Source organism: Oncorhynchus mykiss, chromosome 25 (assembly GCF_057628025.1).
Source record: "Oncorhynchus mykiss isolate SJ-2025 chromosome 25, ASM5762802v1, whole genome shotgun sequence".
Classification (NCBI taxonomy): domain Eukaryota; kingdom Metazoa; phylum Chordata; class Actinopteri; order Salmoniformes; family Salmonidae; genus Oncorhynchus; species Oncorhynchus mykiss.
Window position 1 is genome coordinate 82,584,127 of NC_143046.1, and position 22,558 is coordinate 82,606,684.

Genomic DNA, 22,558 nt, shown 5'->3' on the forward strand with positions numbered 1-22,558 from the left:
CAGATACTCAACTAGTCTAAAGAAGGCCAATTGTATTGATTCTTTAATCAGGACAACAGTTTTCAGCTGTGCTAACATAATTGCAAAAGGGTTTTCTAATGATCAATTAGCCTTTTAAGATGATAAACGTGGATTAGCTAACACAATGTGCCATTGGAAGACAGGAGTGATGGTTGCTGATAATGGGCCTCTGTACGCCTATGTAGATATTCCATAAATACATCTGCCGTTTCGAGCTATAATAGTCATTTACAACATTATTAACAATGTCTCCACTGTATTTCTGATCAATTTGATGTTATTTTAATGGACAATTTTTTTTTTGCTTTTCTTTGAAAAACAAGGACATTTCTAAGTGACCACATAACTTTTGAACGGTAGTGTATGTCCTATCCTCACTTGCTTTTATGTTTGACTACTGTGGTGGCATATTTCTGCTTTACCAAATGAGGAGAGTTACAAACTACACACCAGTCAGAGTTATACTTAAACTCCATCTTTAATAATAATAAGCTTTGCAATAGCCTTTTTGACTTTCAATGATGCGCTATCTCTAATGAACCATTGAAAAGTGACTACAGAAAAATATAAAGATCTTTTATAGCCAAGATACACTCCTCTTAACTTACAGGATGAACCACAGATCTTAGGAACTGTTCACAAAGAAATACTTTTTCTTGAGAAAGGGGTATCCCTTAGCCAGATAACATTCGCTATAAATTATCGTTCAGTTTGGTCCCTCAGACGAAGTTCTAATCTCGTTCCTGGTACTTCATAGTACAAAAACACCAACTCATCCAATGGCATACAGTATATGAATTATCAACTCTAGATACTCCCATCTCAAGTAAACCCCCTCTTGACCCCACTCCTGGGCAAGCTCACTGAGGGGAGTGAGCCTCTAGGTCATACACTGTCCCAGGTTAAGTGTAAGATCAGAGAGGACATACAATGTTTCCAGACACTGCCATACACCTCCCCCCAATGGGAAAAGGAGGGCGTGACTGGCGCACAGACATTGTGGAGACAAGTAATTGGTTCCCCATTAACCACGCCATCTCTTCACATGGTTTAAGAATAGATAAAGACACATTCACACATGAAGACCATGTTACATTCTGTCCTCTTCCCTTTCTGATATTGGGGATAGCACCAGGGACATGTAAAAGACAAGCCTGACCTCTCCCCTCTCTGAGCCCCAGGTGACTGAGCCCCAGCTGAGGGAAAAGTGCAACTGCCAACACTATAGTCCAAAAGGATAGATTCTAATGACAAACATCTCACATAAGCATATTATGCAAATAAAACATCTTAATCATCTATGTTACGCAACTAATTCTGATTCATCCGCCACACTACCTCAACTATTTGGAAAAGTTTATAAATCTACTGTGAAGTACAACTATTTTTGACTACTGCTATGTCCTCTCCTGTCCAGATCAGTGAGAAGCAGAGGTCTCTGTATGAGGCGCTGGAGAAGCAGCAGTGCAACCAGGGTTCTCTTCAGTCTATCTCCTCTAAGATGGAGGCCATCGAGGCCAAACTCAACAAGCCACTGGAGGCTGACCGGAGCACAGATAGTCATATGGAAGCCCATCAGGTAAGGGAGTATCAGTATCGCTTGAGACTGAAAACATAACATTTCGCTATGCTCAAGAAACCAATTTCCGCATGACCTCTCGGTATGCTCATGACCCTATGTTTTCCATATTCGTCACCTACAATGTGATATTATGGTTCCAACCCTAATCAATGCTCAGTGCTCAGCATAGCCTTCCCATCCTAACTAACACTGTTATTCCCTCTACCAGGCCGTGGTGGAGGAGGTTCAGAGGCTGCAGGAGGAGATAGACAAGCTGCAGACCAGCTTCTCAGACCAGCTTGGTTCTGATGCTGTGGACGACACGGCCCACCAGCTGGCCATGCAGTCCACCCTCACTGTCCTGTCTGAGAGGATGGCCACCATACAGATGAAGGCCTCAGGAAAACGACAGCTACTGGAGGTAATCAAGCTCTGTGTTCTGTATTTGTAGCAGATAGGGGCACTGACACTGTCTCAGATTTTTATTGATATTTTATTGTGTTACTATTTTTCCTTTAGTTTATTTATCACATTTTTGCTTTTCACAGTAAGATTGTGCACTTGACAAACAAAATTGTATTTTATTTTGATTTGATGTTAATTAAGCAGTAGATTTGAAGGTTTGAGTGTCTAAGTTGAGATGGCCATTAAAAGTATGTAAATTGAGGAGTCAAGCTTCGTGAGCATAACAACTAGTTGTGCCTAGCATATTTCATGTGATGTCTTGTCACGTGCTGCCCTGGTCTGTCCAGGAGCGTGTCAGTGACCGTCTAGAGGAGCAGCATCAGGAGCGTGTCAGTGACCGTCTAGAGGAGCAGCATCAGGAGCGTGTCAGTGACCGTCTAGAGGAGCAGCATCAGGAGCGTGTCAGTGACCGTCTAGAGGACCAGCATCAGGAGCGTGTCAGTGACCGTCTAGAGGAGCAGCATCAGGAGCGTGTCAGTGAACGTCTAGAGGACCAGCATCAGGAGCGTGTCAGTGAACGTCTAGAGGACCAGCATCAGGAGCGTGTCAGTGACCGTCTAGAGGAGCAGCATCAGGAGCGTGTCAGTGACCGTCTAGAGGAGCAGCATCAGGAGCGTGTCAGTGACCGTCTAGAGGAGCAGCATCAGGAGCGTGTCAGTGACCGTCTAGAGGACCAGCATCAGGAGCAGACCTTACGACATTACCTCAACCAAGCTGACCAGATGGACCAATGGCTGCTCAGCACCCGCGAAGCCCTCCGTCCCAGTGCTGAGGAGGAGCAACTCATAGACGGCCAGGTTAGAACAGAGGCCCCCCTACTGGCAGATAAACACACACACGCATGCACTCACACATGCACAAACGCACGCACACACGCACACACACACACACAGGCACGCACGCACACACACACACACACACACACAGGCACGCACGCACACACACACACACACAGGCACGCACACACACACACACACACACAGGCACGCACGCACACACACACACACACACACACAGGCACGCACGCACACACACACACACACACACAGGCACGCACGCACACACACACACACGGACGCAAATATGCACAGACACAAGAGTAAACAAGAGTGTAAGCAGCATAGTTATAGGGCGGGGCTGCCTTCACGGGGTTCGTTAGGTTACTAAGTGGCTGTAACACTAGTCTAGTTATGCAGATTATGCAGATGTCTTTTGTGTCTCTACATGGGGCCTATTCAGTGACAACATAGGGGCCATGTCAGCAAGGGGGCTGGCTTATTCGTTAGATTAATCGAATTCCGACTGCAGGGATTGGTTGGTGGCGGAATTGGGCCAGCCTACTGGAATATCAAAGTAGGGAATCCCAACTGATAGGCAGGGAGGGGGGAGGATGAGGGGGAGGGGGGAGTCACTCCCTTTCTTGAAGAGACCTGTTTAACTTACCGATATACACTTAGGCAAGGCTATGGGTCTCATCTTAATGGAGGATTAACCCTTCATGTAGGAATCTTTGATGCAACATTTACTTTGGGTCTTCTGTGGTAGCTCCAGTATATTTTCATTGCAAGGATGTATTGTGATCCAGGCCACTTGGGAATCTATACTTGAGCGGGAACATGTATGCTGAACATGGGATTAGTGGTAGTGTGCTGTGTTGTTAGGGAGGCGAGGGTGTTGGTAAGGAGGTGGCCCTACAATGATGAGAGACCTGCTGCTAATGAAGGGGTCTATACAGACCATGGGCCTGGGGTCCAGTTAACTGTCTGCCTGGTGGGCCCGGTTAACTGTCTGCCTGGTGGGCCTGGTTAACTGTCTGCCTGGTGGGCCTGGTTAAGTGTCTGCCTGGTTAACTGTCTGCCTGGTGGGCCTGGTTAACTGGCTGCCTGGTGGGTCTGGTTAACTGGCTGCCTGGTGGGCCTGGTTAACTGTCTGCCTGGTGGGCCTGGTTAACTGTCTGCCTGGTGGGCCTGGTTTACTGTCTGCCTGGTGGGCCTGGTTAACTGTCTGCCTGGTGGGCCTGGTTAACTGTCTGCCTGGTGGGTCTGGTTAACTGTCTGCCTGGTGGGCCTGGTTAACTGTCTGCCTGGTGGGCCTGGTTAACTGTCTGCCTGGTGGGTCTGGTTAAGTGGCTGCCTTGTGGGCCTGGTTAACTGTCTGCCTGGTGGGCCTGGTTAACTGGCTGCCTGGTGCCTGATTGACTGGCTGACTGGTGCCTGATTGACTGAAGGATCCACTTGGAAGGCAGCATCATGTTTGAGCTGGCCTCTCTCCTGCTGCTCCAGAACATGCTGCAGGAGATAGAGCAGAAGGTGGTGGCCTTGTCGGAGCTGACCATGCGCAGCGAGAGCCTGCTTCTGGAGGGAAGGCAGGAGACGCGGATGGACATGAGGGAGGACACAGAGCAGCTGGCCAGGAAGCTGCGGACGCTGAAGGGAAGTCTGCTGGAGCTGCAGAGGATGCTGCAGGACAAACACATCAACATCCAGGTCAGGCTTTTTTCTGGATACCTGTAACTCTCACTAAAGTGCTCTCTGTGAGATGCATGTGATTACGTTTAAGAGTAAACCATGTATTGGTGTCAATGGAGGATTTTAAAAAACAAACTGTAAACACGTACCTTTATTAGGTTAGTTCACATTTCAATCCCTAAAAGGATCTTCACCAGGTCAATATCCTAAGGGCTAACCATCTAATGTCTAATGCCTTCGCCTTGTTTGACAAGCATGACACTCTAGCATAGGATGCTTTCCAGGAGATGAAAGTGTCACTGAGTAGATGTGATGTCTCTGTGCTGAGCCCCTTCTAGTGTCTTCTTTCTCCTCTGAGCCTTCAGCGTGATGCCTGTTTGTCTCCTCCTGGTCTTTACTGTGGCTAATGTTAGCAGGGATGTAATTGGGTGAACTGGATTGCAAACAAATTTGCTTGCATTATGTGTCTTGCTCTCTTGTTTGAGGTTTACAAATCAAAATAACAAGAGTTTGATCTAAATCTACTGAAATAATCTTAACCTAGCCTTGATGTTTGGTCGGTCTTGTTGTCAAGATATGAATCAAACGAATCCTTACATGAATAACCATATCTCTTGTCTTTTTGCTCACAACTGTTTCCATAAATAACCCTCTCTCTGCCTGTGTCTGGTTCCATGGCTCTCTGCAGGACCAGGAGGAGAGTGAGTCTGACTCCACTCTGTCTCAGGGGCCCATCGTGCAGGACTGCCTGGTCCAGGCCCACACCACACTCTCACAACACCACCAGGACAGCCTCCAGAGACAGAGGGTAGGGAATTCTTTCTCTCTCACACATACTCACACTATCAATGCCATGTCCGTGTCTGAAAGATCCTGTTTGTTTGTTAGTTTGTTCATTCATTCATTCATTCATTCATTCATTCATTCTATCATTCATTCAAAGAGAAGCAGACTGATCACGTTGGTGTGTTGTTGTTTAGGAGCTGGAGGAGCAGCTAGCTGAACAGAAGAAGCTGTTACAGTCTGTAGCCAGTAGAGGAGAGGAGATCCTGATGAAGCAGGCCTCACCTAGCAGTGTCAGGTATAAACACCTGAGAGAACAGCAACACAATGGTCTGACATGGAGATTCTGTTGACTTTCCAGCACTTTATCTTCCACACTGTGTCATGTTTTTACGTTAGGTGATGTTGTATATGTTTTTGGCCTTGAGGTTTTTTGCTTCATGTTATGTTTTTGGTGTGCAGTATGACGGAGCCCTGCTCTCCGGAGATACTGCTGGAGCGAGAGACCCGGGCTGCCCAGTACCAGATGAGACAGAGGTGGGGGAGCCTGAGGAAAGAACTGAGCACCAAGCTTCAGCTCCTACAGAAAACCCTGGAACAAGACCACAAGCAACAGGTACTGACCTCACCGTCCATCAATGCCTACTCCCAGCAGGCAACACTGGTTGAAAGGCTGTTCTGGTTTCAACCAGATTTAGCCGCTGAGCTGTAGCAAGTACTTTTTAAATCACTATGAAGTCATACCCTCTGAGGTAGTGTGATGTCTGACGGTGACATGGCCATACTCTGTTACAGGTTTCCTCCAGAACTGCCGCTGGTACCCTGTTTAAAGCAGAGATCCGTAAAACAGAGGACACATCTTCACTGAAGATGTTATATGAGGGTTTCAGCCAAACGATGGAGGAGATGTCTTGTCAAGTAGGTTAATAACAGCCTTATAACATCACTGTTATTGTACTGTATGTTATTCTTGTTTTCTGTTTTTGAATTATGTTTACGTATGGAAATATACAGTTCAGCTATGCACTGTATCTATCAGGAATGGGGACAATTCCATTTCAGCTCGGCAAATCCTTCCTGAATTGACTGAATTGAAATGGGAGTTTCTGTTTACTTCTTGAATTGACTGTATTGAATTGGAATTGACCCCAACACTGGTATCTCTGTCAAAGACTGGGGCCTCTGAGGGTAAGGTGATCCCCATGGAGCAGCATCTCTACCAGGCTGTGTCAGCGACCTCCTCCTGGCTGGATGATGTAGAGAACACCCTGTTCTCTGGTCCTACGCTGCTGACGGAGAACGCTGAGACACAGCTACAAAACCAGGAGGTAGACCACTGCAACACTTAACATCCTTTTTCACAAAGCACACAACGTCTACTCTCTTAGTATTATGACATCTCAGAATGTGATCATGGTCTTTAGAAACAGCCAGCCGGTCCCTAATCATCCTAGCCCTTTTGAGATGTTCAGATCTGAAGGATCTGTATAGATATAAGCAGTGTAGTGGTGGAGCTTCTGTATTGGGCAAAGGGGAAGGTTTAGGGAGCAAATAAAGACTCTTTCCAAGTCTTCCTCCATTCCTGTGTTTCACCTGGTGCCAGGGATGTTTGGTGATTCTGTCATCTCTGTTTCTTCCAGGCCTTAGGGAGGGATGTCAGTGAGGTGACTGGGGTGGTGAGCCACAGTCGGGGTCTCCTAGGTCAACCTACAGGGCTGTGTGCGGAGGACCAGGTCCTGTTAGAGGACACACTGGACTGTCTGACAGAGAGGCTGCAAACTCTGGACTCTGCCCTGGAGCGACGCTGTGAACACATGAGGACTAGGATGCAGGAACTCACTGCCTACCAGGTATGTTAGGATCATAGTCCATGGTTAGGATACTATATATGTACATGTGGTGTACTTGTCTCTAGTCATTGTACTATTATGCAGGAACTTAGCCACAGACTGACAGGTTAGGTTACTGTACATGTGGTGTACTTGTCCCCTTTTGAGACAGTGTCTGGACTCTGATCAAGCCTATTCTTGGACTAAAAAGCTTGCTTAGTGGTGATTTTAAGTCCAGGAATGGCCTTAAGCTGGGTCCAGGAAATTGTCATTAAGTGTTATATTACTATCTTACGTACTGTATCTCTATATAAGCAATGCATTGAGTTTATCTTGTATTGGTTAATGCAGACGGAGTCACAGCTTGTCCTTGCTGATTTAACCGACACCAAGTGCCAGATCCTTCAGACTTTGGCGGGAGCCACGGACAGACCAGGATCCAAACAGCTTGAGGTGAGACATCAGGGGGTCATATGTACTCATGACAAGTCTTACAATGCATTATAACTGCAGGCTTTAATTTCCTCTCTAAGTTCTTCCTGCTCTTATTATTAAAGATAATAAAAATACATTTTATAAGATGCTAACCAGTCTTGGTTTTGTCTGGTAGGTCATAGCTGAGGCTGAGGAGGGTTTGAGAGAGTTTGAGCAGAGGATCACCCAGCTGAAAACAAGAGGAACAGAACTACAGGCAGAACAGATGTCCATCAATGAGATGCTCAAGCTACAGGTATCTGACCTCTCCATACAGACAGTTCACACACACACAATACACACAGACAGACACACAGACACAAACACAAAATTATTCACCAATGTATTTTTACACACACACTGCAGAAACATAAATTAATCATATTATATCTGTATGTCTTTTCCGCCTCCTTCTTCTTCTTCTTCTTCTCCTCATCCACAGGATGCCTATGAGGAGTTGGTGATGACGGTGGGCTCGCGGCGTAGCAGCCTGAACCAGAACATGGCTCTGAAGGGGCAATATGAGAGGGCTCTGCAGGACCTGGCTGACCTGGTGGACACTGCTCAAGACAAGATGGCCGGCGACCAGAGGGTCATCGCCAGCTCTGTGGAGGAAGTTCAGGTTCTCCTTGACAAACACAAGGTAGACTTTAACCTTCCATGGAAGTAGATTTACAATAACTTGAATAATACAATTAATAAAATACATCAAAGTCAAAAAGCAATTCAAGACTACAGAATTTTAGGATCTCTGTGTGAATAGTGCAAAGTCCCTGAGCACAGCTCAAACTCAAACTTTGGTCACCATGACCAAAGGCAATGACCGTAACCTCTGCTCCAGGAAAGCTGGCTGCCTCGGGGGAGCCTAGTTAACGCCATCTTCATTGCAGTGTTGCTCAAGAGTGTTTCTCTCTCTCTCCAGGAGTTCTTCCAGAGTCTGGAGTCCCACATGATCCTGACGGAGACGTTCTTCAGGAAGATCAGTGGCCTGGTGGTTCCCAGAGAGAATCAGGCTCTGGAGGAGATACTGACCCTGGCCCAGGGAGTCCTCAAACAGGCCCACAGGAGAGGGGTGGCGCTGGAGTACATACTGGAGGTAGGAGAGTTGTTGTTGTAGTAGTAGTACTAAACTCAGCAAGAAAAGAAACGTCCTCTCAATGTCAACTGCTTTTATATTCAGCAAACTTAACGTGTAAATATTTTTATGAAAATAACAAGATTCAACAACTGAGACATAAACTGAACAAGTTCCACAGACATGTGACTAACATTAATGGAATAATTTGTCCCTGAACAAAGGGGTGGTCAAAATCAAAAGTAACAGTCAGTATCTGGTGTGGCCACCAGCTGCATTAAGTACTGCAGTGCATCTCCTCATCATGGTTCTTGCTGTGAGATGTTACCCCACTCTTCCACCAAGGCACCTGCAAGTTCCCAGACATTTCTGGGGGGGATTGGCCCTAGCCCTCACCCTCCGATCCAACAGGTCTCAGACGTGCTCAATGGGATTGAGATCCGGGCTCTTCGCTGGCCATGGCAGAACACTGACATTCCTGTCTTGCAGGAAATCACGCACAGAACAAGCAGTATGTCTGGTGGCATTATCATGCTGTAGGGTCATGTCAGGATGAGCCTGCAGGACAGGTACCACATGAGGGAGGAGGATGTCTTCCCTGTAACGCACAGCGTTGAGATTGCCTGCAATGACGACAAGCTCAGTCCGATAATGCTGTGACACACCACCCCAGACCATGACGGACCCTCCACCTCAATCAATCCCGCTCCAGAGTACAGGCCTCGGTGTAACGCTCATTCCTTCGATGATAAATGCGAATCTGACCATCACCCTTGGTGAGACAAAACCGCGACTCGTCAGTGAAGAGCACTTTTTGCCAGGCCTGTCTGGTCCAGCGACGGTGGATTTGTGCCCATAGGCGACGTTGTTGCCGTTGATGTCTGATGCCTGCCTTACAATAGGCCTACAAGCCCTCAGTCCCGTCTCTCTTAGCCTATTGCGGACAGTCTGAGCACTGACTGAGGGATTGTGCATTCCTGGTGTAAATTGGACAGTTGTTGTTGCCATCCTGTACCTGTCCCGCAGGTGTGATGTTCGGATGTACGGATCCTGTGCAGGTGTTGTTACACGTGGTCTGCCACTGCGAGGATGATCAGCTCTCCTTCCTGTCTCCCTCTAGTGCTGTCTTAGGCGTCTCACCGTACTGACATTGCAATTTATTGACCTGGCCACATCTGCAGTCCTCATCCCTCCTTGCAGCATGCCTAGGGCACGTTTACGCAGATGAGCAGTGACCCTGGGCATCTTTCTTTTGGTGTTTTTCAGAGTCAGTAGAAAGGCCTCTTTAGTGTCCTAAGTTTTCATAACTGTGACCTTAATTGCCTACCGTCTGTAAGCTGTTCCACGGGTGCATGTTCATTCATTGTTGATGGTTCATTGAACAAGCACGAGAAACAGTGTTTAAACCCTTTACAATGAAGATCTGTGAAGTTATTTGGATTTTTACGAATTATCTTTGAAAGACACGGTCCTGAAAAAGGGGCTACTGTAGTAGTAGTAGTAGTGTTGAACTATATGTACTGTAGTAGTAGTAGTACTACATGTACTGTACTAGTACTATATGTACTGTACTAGTACTATATGTACTGTAGTATTAGCATATGTGTTGTAGTAGTAGTACTATATGTACTGTAGTAGTAGTATATGTGTTGTAGTAGTAGTACTATATGTACTGTAGTAGTAGTATATGTACCATCATACTTAAATCAGTGGAATACCTTTTTCACACTACTGTGTTGGCCTGATTACGCATCTGTCAGAGTTGCTGTAACCATGCTGGAAAGGACAATGTGAAAAGACAATATCCAGGCCAGCACAGTACGGTTCTGTATATGTGTAACCCAAGTATAACGGAATTGCCTCTATACGTGTGTTTTCAGACTTGGAGCCGTCTGGTGCCGGACTACCAGGCTCTGTGTATGCAGTTGGATGCAGTGCAGGGTAGCATCCCCACAGTGGGCCTGGTGGAGGAGACAGAGGAGAGCCTCACTGAGAGGAGTTCACTCTATCAGGTATAGTAGATCACTATCACCATGTTATGCAGTTATTACAGAAAGCCATTGGCACTTTCATATACTGTGTGTAACGTTTGAGCTGACAATTTACAGTGGCGTCATCATCTTAATCAAGATTTTCCTAATAAATACCAGAAAGAATACTGTACAATAAAGTCATAACATAATTTATTTAATTCATGTCCCCCATCTTGGTTTACCTCCTTCTCTCCATAGAGTCTGAAGGGCAGACTGATGGAGCACCAGCACAAGCTGAGCCAGGTGCTGGAGGAGGGGAAGAGGCTGCAGCTATCTGTGTGCTGTCCTGGCCTGGACACAAAGCTCACAGTGCTAGGGGAACACTGGCTCAGCAACACTACCAAGGTCAACAAGGAGCTGCAGAGACTAGAGGCCATCCTCAAACATTGGACCAGGTTAGGGCTGAACCCCAAGGGATATTGTTTAGGGTGTGCTGTGTACTGGATGTGATGTAGACATGGGTTCAAATAGTATTAATTTCCTTCTAATACTTTAGCTACTACTTGAACCCAGGTCTGCACTGTATGTACTGTGAATATGTTGGGGGGTTGAATATCACCCACTAAGCCTGTTTGTCTCCATGTGATGCCCAGGTACCAGAAGGAGTCATCAGAGTTGATTGGCTGGCTGCAGTCTGCTCTCGAACGTCTGGGCTTCTGGAACAATCAGGCAGTCGTAGTTCCACAGGAGATGGAGACCCGCAGGGACCATCTCTCTACCTTCCTGGTGAGTCAACATATCAAAAGAGTGGGTGATACCTTAGAGGAAGTGGATATTCGACTGGCAGATCTGGATCAAATGGTTAACGTTAGAGGTGAAGAGTAGGGTTAGGGTTAGAGGGGTTAGAGTAAGGGTTAAGTTTAGGCATAAGGGGTTTGAGAACCATCATCTGGAACCAGCTGTATACACAGCCTGATATTCAATGTGAAACTGACCGTTATACTATTCTCTGTTCACAGGACTTCTGTAAAGAGGTGGAGTCGCGTTCATCTCTGAAGAATTCTGTGCTGACTGAGGGCAACCAGCTTCTGAGGCTGAAGAGGGTTGGAAGTGCAGCCCTGCGGTCTGACCTGGCCCGCATAGACTCAGAGTGGACCCAACTACTTACACTCATCCCAGGGGTGCAAGAGAAGCTACACCAGGTACTAAATCAGGCTTATCTGCACACACACACACACACGCGCGCGCAGTCGACCAAACTGCTCACACGCATCCACACCTGTTGCTGACAGGTGTATAAAATCGAGCACACAGCCATGCAATCTTCATAGACAAACATTGGCAGTAGAATGGCATTATTGAAGAGCTCAGTGACTTTCAACTTCGCACCGTCATAGGATGTCACTTTTCGAACTAGTCAGTTCATCAAATTTCTGCCCTGCTAGAGCTGCCCCAGTCAACTGTAAGTGCTGTTATTGTGAAGTGGAAAAGTCTAGGAGCAAAAACAGCTCCGCCGTGAAGTGGTAGGCCACACAAGCTCACAGAACTGTCCAGGGCTGAAGTGTGTAGCGTGTAAAAATCATCCGTCCTCGGTGGCGACACTCACTACCAAGTTCCAAACAGCCTCTGGAACCAACGTCAGCACAATAACTTTTCATCGGGAGCTTCAGGAAGTGGGTTTCCATGGCCGAGCCTAAAATCGCCATTCACAATGCCAAGCGTTGGCTGGAGTGATGAATCACGTTTCACCATCTGGCAGTCCGATGGACAAATCTGGGTTTGGCGGATGCCGGGAGAATGCTACCTGTCCCAATGTATAGTGCCAACTGTAAAGTTTGATGGAGGAGGAATTGTGGTCTGGGGCTGTTTTTCATGGTTCGGGCTTGGCCCCTTAGTTACAGTGAAGGGAAATCTTAATGCTACAGCATACAATTACATTTTAAACTATTTTAAACTTTGTGGCAACAGTTTGGGGAAGACCCTTTCCTGTTTCAGCATGACAATGCCCTCGTGCAGAAACAAGGTCCATACAGAAATGGTTTGTCGAGATTGGTGTGGAAGAACATGACTGGCCTGACCTCAACCCCCTTCGAACACCTTTGAGATGGATTGGAACACCGACTGCGAGACAGACCTAATCGCCCAACATCAGTGCTGACCTCACTAATGCTCTTGTGGCTGCATGGAAGCAAGTCCCCGCAGCAATGTTCCAACATCTAGTGGATAGCCTTCCCAGAACAGTGGAGGCTGTTTAAAGCAGCAATGGGGGACCAAATCCATATTAATGCCCATGATTTTGGAATGAGATGTTTGACGAGGAGTTGTGTTTATTAGCCCGTTTCTTTTCCTCAGTTACAAATGGAGAAGTTAGCCTCTAGGCATGCCATCTCTGAGCTGGTCAACTGGATATCTCTGATGGAGAATGTGATTGGAGAGGACGAAGAGAACCTGAAAGGAGCCGTGGGGTCGACTGTCATCCAGGACTATCTACAGAAATACAAGGTAAGGAACAGAAAACTCACAGCTAGCACATTTGGTTCCTTGGAAGTTGTGGAAACATACCGTTTTGGTTTCTCATTGGTTCTGAGAACGAAGCCATAAGTTTCCACGTTTTTTTAAACGTTCTGACAATGGAAGTGATAATTTTGCCTGTTCTAGGAGCGTACATTTTTAGGTTGCAGTGAGGTTCTGAGAACATTTTTACTATGGTTCCCTGAAAGTTTTCCTAGGGGGGTTTATTAATGTTCTGAGAATGGAAATTCAAGGTTATTTGAAGGTAAATAAGTTGTATTCTGAGAACATTCTCCAAATGTTGTGAATGTTTTTGAACAACATGTTAAGGTTAATTGGAGGTTTTTGAAGAACTTCCTTAAAACTTTCACTGAATGTTTCAATAAGACTTTTAATAACACTGCTAGCTTAGTTTTGGGTTAACAGTTTTGAACGCCAAGCACACATGGAAATGAATTTGCTTCTGCATTAATCATGCAAACACATTTCTTTTTTTTATTGTGCCACAGTGTCAGTGAGATTCAACCCTATGATCTTCTGTTCTCTATCCATGGAATTAGCCCCCTGCACCACCAAGATTGCGCTATTATGCCATGTTTTTTTTTACTCATACAAAGCTGTTCATTTTAGTCTATTCGAACAGACCCCATTTCAGAAGAAACAACACTCATTAAGATCAGGTGTCGCCAATTAGTGGTCACGGCCAACACACCTGAACACACTTAACAAGATAGAGGCTCGAGAGAGTTTTGTTGATTGCTGAAAACAAAATGTATGTTATTAAATAACATTCTTAGAACGTTCTTTGAACGTTACTAATGTTTTCTTTAGGTTTTTATGGAAAGTTTTCTTCATGTTCTGAAAACATGACTTTAAGTAGAACCGTGAGGAAACCTGCAGAAAACTTACTGAAATTCCCGTTGAAGAACATTGTTTCTTAATGTTCTCTGAACGTTCTGAGAACATGAACTTAACTAGAACCATGTGGAAACCTGTAGGGAACGTTATGCTGAAGTACTAAAATTCCCACAGAAGAACGCTGTTTCTTAACATTCTTGGAACGATTTGAGAACATTCCCAATGCCAAACCATACAAATATCTGTTGGACAATAAAGTAATCTTCTTCTTCTCCCTGGTCTCTCTCTCTCTCCTTCCCCAGGGCTTCAGAGTTGATGTGCGCTGTAAGCAGCTGACGGTGGATTTTGTGAACCAGTCTGTGCTCCAGATCAGTGATCAGGATGTGGAGAGCAGGCGCAGCGACCAGACAGACTTTGCCGAGAAGCTGGGAGCAATGAACCGACGCTGGCAGTTACTACAGGGACTCATCACGGAGAGGGTGAGAGAGAGAATAAACCACTTTCAACCTCAACTTAAAATGTCTACTTTCAACTTTATTTGTTAGAGAGGGAAATTAGTTGTGCAACAAGATCACACATAAGAGAATAAACATACATGTAACCTGATGCATTATGGGTATTCCAGAGCATGGTTAAACTTAAACCCCTGGCTATTACATCACAATCATATAAAAAAACAATCTCATATTAAAGCATATTTTTACGTATGACATCTCATTCACTGTGTGGCTCTTTGAATTATGTCAATGTAGAATTCATCTGCTTTCATTGTATTATATAATTGATGATGTAAGCTTGGTACCCAGAACTAAATCTCTTGTGCGCTCTGAGCAGCTAGAGACAGACAAAGCCTTGTGATCAAACAAAGCCTGTTATGTGTTTCAGGGATTATTTCATTGTCTCAGTACATTATGTGACTCTGTGCTGTGTTGCGTGGTCAGGTCCAGTTCCTGGAGACTCTGCTGGAGGCCTGGTTGAACTATGAGAACAACATACAGGGCCTGAAGACCTGGCTGCTCACTCAGGAGGGGAGGCTGAAGAGGAAACCCAGGATAGAGGACCTAACCTCCGTACAGAACGCTCTCAATGACTGCCAGGTAGGAACATTCGCTGCACTTTGTATTGATTTATTAGATAATTCTTATCTTGTTTTTGCACATTTACAGTATATTATGTCTTAGGTTTCAATTTGGATGTGCATTTTTTAAAATTAAGAATCTTGATCTTTGTCATGTTGATTGTAACCGCTCTCTGCTCCCTGATAGTAGTTTAACTACTAAATAAGTAGTTGCTCTGCTCTCTCTTTCCACTGCTTCTGCAGGAGATGGAGGAGAAGGTGAAGGAGAAGGAGGGTGAGGTGGAGCGGGTGGAGGAGCAGGCCTGTGCCCTCATCCAGAACAAAACTGACGAGGCCTGCGCTGTCGTCATGGAGACGCTCCAAGCTGTCAATCACACCTGGGCTAACCTGGACCACCTGGTAGGCGGAGCTATTTTATGGAGTGTAAATAATGTATTATTGGTCTGTGAGTTGTATGAGAGGTGTGATAATCACAGATGTAGCCCACTAAGTACCCCATACTCACATATAACCACACACTCAGCTACTGCCCCATTATAACTACCTTTCACTCACTATGATGATCCCCTGTTGCAGAAGAACACTAAACACAACTGCAAAATGTATTAAGCTCCGTGGACTACTTTTTAAGTGTAAACCCTATTGTTCTACTCCGTCTCTGCTCCACGCCAGATCGGCCAGCTGAAGATCAGCCTGGTGTCAGTGCTGGACCAGTGGAGTCTGTACAAGTTGTCCTCAGAGGAGATGAATGGCTACCTGATGGAGGGGAGGTACTCTGTGTCCCGTTTCCGCCTCCTCACCGGCTCCCTGGAGGCTGTACAGCTACAGGTGGAGAGTCTCCAGGTAATACCAGTATGAACAGGCTTTTACAAATATATTTTTGTCTACCCTGTAGCCCAATACTTCTACATCTTTGAGGGGGAGTGGAGGAGTTCACACTTCGGGAGAAATTTGGGCTAATGTGTTTGTGACTTGTGTTGTGTAGAGCCTACAGGAGGAACTGGAGAAGCAGGAGGGCAGTCTGAGGAAGTTTGGCTCTGTGACACACCAGCTGCTGAATGAGTGCCACCCGTCTGTGTCCGACTCCCTCAACAATACCCTGAAGGACGTCAACGCTAGGTTTGTTTGTTTATTTGAATCACTTTAAGACCACAATGGGGGCATATCTTCCAGCAGTCCATGAGTGGGTGAGAACCGTGACTTTTAAGTCTTCAGGTCTCAGGCAAGGTCATGTGATCATCGTTCCAAACCACCTGTGTTGTGCTCAGGTGGAGCAATCTCATCCATGATCAGTTGATTCAACAACAATAAGATTTTATTGATCTATTGATCCAAGATGTGGATCATCAATGTATGTTGTGTCCAGGTGGAGCAGTCTCCTGGAAGAGATCTCAGAGCGTCTGAAGAGCAGCAAAGCCCTGCTACAGCTGTGGCAGCACTACAAGGAGCTGTATGGAAAGAGTAGCTCCAGTGTCCAGCTACAAGAGGAGCAGGCTGACCGACTCCTGGAGACCGCCTGCACCAAGGACATCACAGACGAGGAGGTCTCCAGCTGGATCCAAGACTGCAGCGTGAGTAGGAATGGTGTTGGAATGACCGTTTTACACACGCACAGGACTCAGCACGGAGCTATATACTGTCAACTCCTATTAAGGCCTTTTTGCTTATATGGCCCACTGTGAAAGTAATTGTTGGAACACTTGAATCAGATGCACGTTTCAGGGTTTAATGCGCTAAGCTTTCGGTCAACAATGATCCTTGTCAGAAAACTAAATGACATTTGGTCATATTGCTTTGTGTTAATAGATGTGTTCTGTTTTGGTGTATGGTGGTGTTTCTCCAGGAGTTGCTTCGTGCCCAGGCTCCAGTGAAGGCATCTCTACAGGTTATTCAGGAGCTAGGAGATCAGCTGAAGCAACAGGTGGACACCTCCACAGCATCCGCCGTCCAGTCAGACCACCTTTCTCTGACCCAGCGCCTGGCCACTGTGGAGCAGGCCCTCAGCAGACAGCTCACTACACTACAGGTACAGGGGGACTATAGGACTTGATTCACCTGATACATTTTACCAGTTGCTTACTCTATGATCCCAAAGACCTTGAGACATTAGTGTCTCATGCCACTGAGATGTTCTAAAGAATGTACTTTTCTGTTGCTTCATTGGCCATTGGTTCATGTCTTTTGACCAGGGATCCCTTGAACAATGTATGTATGTCTTACTGAGATATAATAAAGGATCATTGAATAAATACATCTCTTGTTTTCCTGCAGACGGGAGTCCAGGACTATGAGACCTTCAGTGAGCAGCTGGGTTCCTTAGGTCGCTGGATGGTGGAGGGAGAAGAGGCTCTGAAGATCCAGGATCCCAACAGTTCTTCTGACCTGTCCGTCATACAGGACCGAATGGAGGAACTCAAGGTAAGTCACTGTGATCTACAGTATCTAGCCACAATACTTTATATGACTGACTTCTCAATTCATTTCCTTGTTTCCTTTTCTCATCTTCACTGATTGGAAAATATTTGACAGGTGAAAACAATATGGTGGAAACTCATTAGGCTAGCCTTTACATGGTCCGTTCTTTCAAATCAGAGCAATGAAGGAGAGGAAACAAGGAGAGGGTGGATTGTTAGACAATTGAGAAAGAGGCAGTGTCTCAAGGAAGTGTTGATGTTACTGAGAGACTGCTGTTCTGTGCTGTTCCCCCTACAGAGACAGATCTTGAGATTCAGTAGCATGGCTCATGACCTTGAGCGTCTCAACGAGCTGGGCTACAGGCTTCCTCTTGACGACATTGAGATCAAACGCATGCAGAACCTTAACCGTAGCTGGTCTGCAGCCAACGCCCAAACCACTGAGAGGTTCAGGTAAGTTCATGAAAAACTTTGATCACGTGAAATAACTTCAAAAACTTTTTTCAAAGAGATTAAGGTTGGCTCAGTAAATAATTTGATGACATTGGGCAGGTATTTTGACTGTATCCGTAACTAGAATTTTGTCTCCCATTGACGTCAATTAATGATTTTGTAACGGTTTTCGTTGTGAGAAGGAGAGTCGGACCAAAATGCAGCGTGTAGATTGCGATCCATGTTTTAATGAACAAACGTAAAACACGAATCAATGCAAACACTACAAAATAAAGAACGTGATGAACGTAACGAAAACCTAAAACAGCCTATCTGGTGAAAAACACATAGACAGGAACAATCACCCACAAACACACAGTGAAACCCAGGCTACCTAAATATGGTTCCCAATCAGAGACAATGACGAACACCTGCCTCTGATTGAGAACCATATCAGGCCGAACATAGAACTAGACAAACTAGACATGTAACATAGAATGCCCACTCAGATCACACCCTGACCAATCAAAACATAGAAAATACAAAGTAAACTATGGTCAGGGCGTGACAGTACCCCCCCCCCAAGGTGCGGACTCCGGCCGCAAAACCTGAACCTATAGGGGAGGGTCTGGGTGGGCATCTGTCCGCGGTGGCGGCTCTGGCGCTGGACGTGGACCCCACTCCATGACCGTTTTAATCCCCCTCCTAAACGTCCCTAAATAGGTTACCCACCACAATGATAACATGGGACAGAGGGACAGCTCGGGACAGAGGTAACTCGGGACAGATGGGTAGCTCAGCACTGAGAGGAAGCTCAGCACTGAGAAGAAGCTCAGCACTGAGAGGAAGCCCAGGCAGGTAGTAGAAACTACCAGAACCTGGCTGGCTGGCGGTTTCAGCAGATCCTGGTCGACTAGCAGATCTGGGAGAATCTGGTCGACTGGCGGATCTGGGAGAATCTGGTCGACTGGCGGATCTGGGAGAATCTGGTCGACTGGCGGATCTGGGAGAATCTGGTCGACTGGCGGATCTGGGAGAATCTGGTCGACTGGCAGATCTGGGAGAATCTGGTCGACTGGCAGATCTGGAAGAGTCTGGTCGACTGGCAGATCTGGAAGAGTCTGGTCGACTGGCAGATCTGGAAGAGTCTGGTCGACTGGCAGATCTGGAAGAGTCTGGTCGACTGGCAGATCTGGAAGAGTCTGGTCGACTGGCAGATCTGGAAGAGTCTGGTCGACTGGCAGATCTGGAAGAGTCTGGTCGACTGGCAGATCTGGAAGAGTCTGGTCGACTGGCAGATCTGGAAGAGTCTGGACGACTGGCAGATCTGGAAGAGTCTGGACGACTGGCAGATCTGGAAGAGTCTGGACGACTGGCAGATCTGGAAGAGTCTGGACGACTGGCAGATCTGGAAGAGTCTGGACGACTGGCAGATCTGGAAGAGTCTGGACGACTGGCAGATCTGGAAGAGTCTGGACGACTGGCAGATCTGGAAGAGTCTGGACGACTGGCAGATCTGGAAGAGTCTGGTCAACTGGCAGATCTGGAAGAGTCTGGTCGACTGGCAGATCTGGCTGCTCCATGCTGACTGGCTGCTCCATGATGACTGGCAGCTCTGGCTGCTCCATGCTGACTGGCTGCTCCATGCTGACTGGCAGCTCTGGCTGCTCCATGCTGACTGGCTGCTCCATGCTGACTGGCAGCTCTGGCTGCTCCATGCTGACTGGCTGCTCTGGCTGCTCCATGCTGACTGGCTGCTCCATGCTGACTGGCTGCTCCATGCTGACTGGCGGCCCTGGCTGCTCCATGCTGACTGGCTGCTCCATGATGACTGGCAGCTCTGGCTGCTCCATGCCGACTGGCTGCTCCATGCTGACTGGCAGCTCTGGCTGCTCCATGCTGACTGGCTGCTCCATGCTGACTGGCAGCTCTGGCTGCTCCATGCTGACTGGCTGCTCTGGCTGCTCCATGCTGACTGGCTGCTCCATGCTGACTGGCGGCCCTGGCTGCTCCATGCTGACTGGCGGCCCTGGCTGCTCCATGCTGACTGGCTGCTCCATGCTGACTGGCGGCCCTGGCTGCTCCATGCTGACTGGCTGCTCCATGATGACTGGCAGCTCTGGCTGCTCCATGCCGACTGGCTGCTCCATGCTGACTGGCAGCTCTGGCTGCTCCATGCTGACTGGCTGCTCCATGCTGACTGGCAGCTCTGGCTGCTCCATGCTGACTGGCTGCTCTGGCTGCTCCATGCTGACTGGCTGCTCCATGCTGACTGGCGGCCCTGGCTGCTCCATGCTGACTGGCGGCCCTGGCTGCTCCATGCTGACTGGCTGCTCCATGCTGACTGGCAGCTCTGGCTGCTCCATGCTGACTGGCTGCTCTGGCTGCTCCATGCTGACTGGCTGCTCCATGCTGACTGGCAGCCCTGGCTGCTCCATGCTGACTGGCGGCCCTGGCTGCTCCATGCTGACTGGCGGCCCTGGCTGCTCCATACTGACTGGCGGCCCTGGCGGCTCCTTGCAGACTGGCAGCTCTGGCGGCTCCTTGCAGACTGGCAGCTCTGGCGGCTCCTTGCAGACTGGCAGCTTTGGCGGCATCCTGCAGACAGGCAGCTCTGGCGGCTCCTTGCAGAATGGCAGCTCCTTGCAGACTGGCAGCTCCTTGCAGACTGGCAGCTCCTTGCAGACTGGCAGCTCCTTGCAGACTGGCAGCTCCTTGCAGACTGGCAGCTCCTTGCAGACTGGCAGCTCTATGCTAACTGGCAGCTCTATGCTAACTGGCAGCTCTATGCTAACTGGCAGCTCTATGCAAACTGGCAGCTCTATGCAAACTGGCAGCTCTTTGCAAACTGGCAGTTCTGAACAGGCGGGAGACTCCGGCAGCGCTGTAGAGAAGGAAGGCTCTAACAGCGCTAAACAGGCGGGAGACTCAGACAACGCTGGAGAGGAGGAGGGCTCCGACAGCGCTGGACAGGCGAGACGCACTGTAGGCCTGATGCGTGGTGCTGGCACTGGTGGTACTGGGCCGAGGACACGCACAGGAAGCCTGGTGCGGGGAGCTGCTACCGGAGGGCTGGGGTGTGGAGGTGGTACTGGAAAAACCGGACCGTGCAGGCGCACTGGAGCTCTTGAGCACCGAGCCTGCCCAACCTTACCTGGTTGAATGCTCACGGTCGCCCTGCCAGTGCGGCGAGGTGGAATAGCCCGCACTGGGCTATGCAGGCGAACCGGAGACACCGAGCGCAAGGCTGGTGCCATGTAAGCCGGCCCAAGGAGACGCACTGGGGACCAGCTGCGTAGAGCCGGCTTCATGGCATTAGGCTCGACGCTCAATCTAGCCCGGCAGACACGCGGAGCTGGAATATACCGCACCGGGCTATGCACCCGCACTGGAGACACCGTGCGCACCACTGCATAACACGGTGTCTGTCCGGTCTCTCTAGCCCCCCGGTAAGCACAGGGAGTCTGCCCAGGTCTCCTACCTGGCGTAGCCATACTCCCTGTTAGCCCCCCCCCAATAAATTTTTGGGGCTGCCTCTCGGGCTTCCTTGCCAGCCGTGTTCCCTCATATCGCCGGCTCCTCTCTCCGGCTGCCTCTGCTCTCCTAAGTGCCTCCACCTGTTCCCATGGGAGGCGATCTCTTCCAGCCAGTATCTCCTCCCAAGTGTAACAGCCCTTGCCATCTAAAACGTCCTCCCATGTCCATTCCTCTTTACGCTGCTGTTGCTGCCTGTTTACACGCTGCTTGGTCCGTTGGTGGTGGGTGATTCTGTAACGGTTTTCGTTGTGAGAAGGAGAGTCGGACCAAAATGCAGCGTGTAGATTGCGATCCATGTTTTAATGAACAAACGTAAAACACGAATCAATGCAAACACTACAAAATAAAGAACGTGATGAACGTAACGAAAACCTAAAACAGCCTATCTGGTGAAAAACACATAGACAGGAACAATCACCCACAAACACACAGTGAAACCCAGGCTACCTAAATATGGTTCCCAATCAGAGACAATGACGAACACCTGCCTCTGATTGAGAACCATATCAGGCCGAACATAGAACTAGACAAACTAGACATGTAACATAGAATGCCCACTCAGATCACACCCTGACCAATCAAAACATAGAAAATACAAAGTAAACTATGGTCAGGGCGTGACAGATTTAAGTGCAAGTCCGAATTTCTCCCCATATTTCAACTCTGAATCGGGCCCTGCGTTATTTCAATGACTTGGTTTTTGGGTCTGATATTTTCGGTTGTTGGTCTCTCCTCAGCAAACTGCAGTCATTCCTGCTGCAGCAGCAGACGTTCCTGGAGAAGTGTGAGACGTGGATGGAGTTCCTGGTACAGACAGAGGAGAAGCTGGCCGTGGAGATCTCTGGGAACTACCAGAGTCTGATGGAGCAGCAGAGAGCGCACAAAGTAGGTGGAGGATATCCTGCTGGAAACATAACCCAGTAGTGAACCCAGGGGGGAATTATGACGTCATCCCAGATTACAACTAGTTCTGAACCAGTTCTGGTTGAGATCTGGTTGTAGCCCTTTCCTGCAGTCAAATTACCAAAACTCCCTCTAGTGACCCCATGGGTGGAATGTTATTCATATTTTTCATAATT

The 22,558-nt window shown here is 47.8% G+C and overlaps 1 protein-coding gene across 2 annotated transcripts in view; it reads left to right on the forward strand.

Annotated features, from left to right (window-relative positions):
- LOC110504238 (nesprin-1) overlaps nt 1-22,558 on the forward strand; it is a 180,891-nt gene that overhangs the window by 122,231 nt on the left and 36,102 nt on the right. For both annotated transcript variants that reach the window (XM_090221294.1, XM_090221295.1), the window contains 29 exons: nt 1,439-1,600; nt 1,812-2,003; nt 2,335-2,844; nt 4,330-4,533; nt 5,204-5,323; nt 5,496-5,596; nt 5,761-5,914; nt 6,094-6,216; nt 6,471-6,626; nt 6,939-7,148; nt 7,479-7,580; nt 7,738-7,857; nt 8,044-8,244; nt 8,524-8,697; nt 10,557-10,688; nt 10,908-11,104; nt 11,303-11,435; nt 11,669-11,851; nt 13,002-13,151; nt 14,321-14,497; nt 14,960-15,115; nt 15,340-15,495; nt 15,769-15,939; nt 16,082-16,215; nt 16,463-16,667; nt 16,940-17,122; nt 17,368-17,514; nt 17,809-17,963; nt 22,217-22,364. In XM_090221294.1, the coding sequence (XP_090077420.1) occupies nt 1,439-1,600; nt 1,812-2,003; nt 2,335-2,844; nt 4,330-4,533; nt 5,204-5,323; nt 5,496-5,596; nt 5,761-5,914; nt 6,094-6,216; nt 6,471-6,626; nt 6,939-7,148; nt 7,479-7,580; nt 7,738-7,857; nt 8,044-8,244; nt 8,524-8,697; nt 10,557-10,688; nt 10,908-11,104; nt 11,303-11,435; nt 11,669-11,851; nt 13,002-13,151; nt 14,321-14,497; nt 14,960-15,115; nt 15,340-15,495; nt 15,769-15,939; nt 16,082-16,215; nt 16,463-16,667; nt 16,940-17,122; nt 17,368-17,514; nt 17,809-17,963; nt 22,217-22,364 (4,956 nt within the window). The remainder of the gene's footprint in view (nt 1-1,438; nt 1,601-1,811; nt 2,004-2,334; nt 2,845-4,329; nt 4,534-5,203; nt 5,324-5,495; nt 5,597-5,760; nt 5,915-6,093; nt 6,217-6,470; nt 6,627-6,938; nt 7,149-7,478; nt 7,581-7,737; nt 7,858-8,043; nt 8,245-8,523; nt 8,698-10,556; nt 10,689-10,907; nt 11,105-11,302; nt 11,436-11,668; nt 11,852-13,001; nt 13,152-14,320; nt 14,498-14,959; nt 15,116-15,339; nt 15,496-15,768; nt 15,940-16,081; nt 16,216-16,462; nt 16,668-16,939; nt 17,123-17,367; nt 17,515-17,808; nt 17,964-22,216; nt 22,365-22,558) is intronic.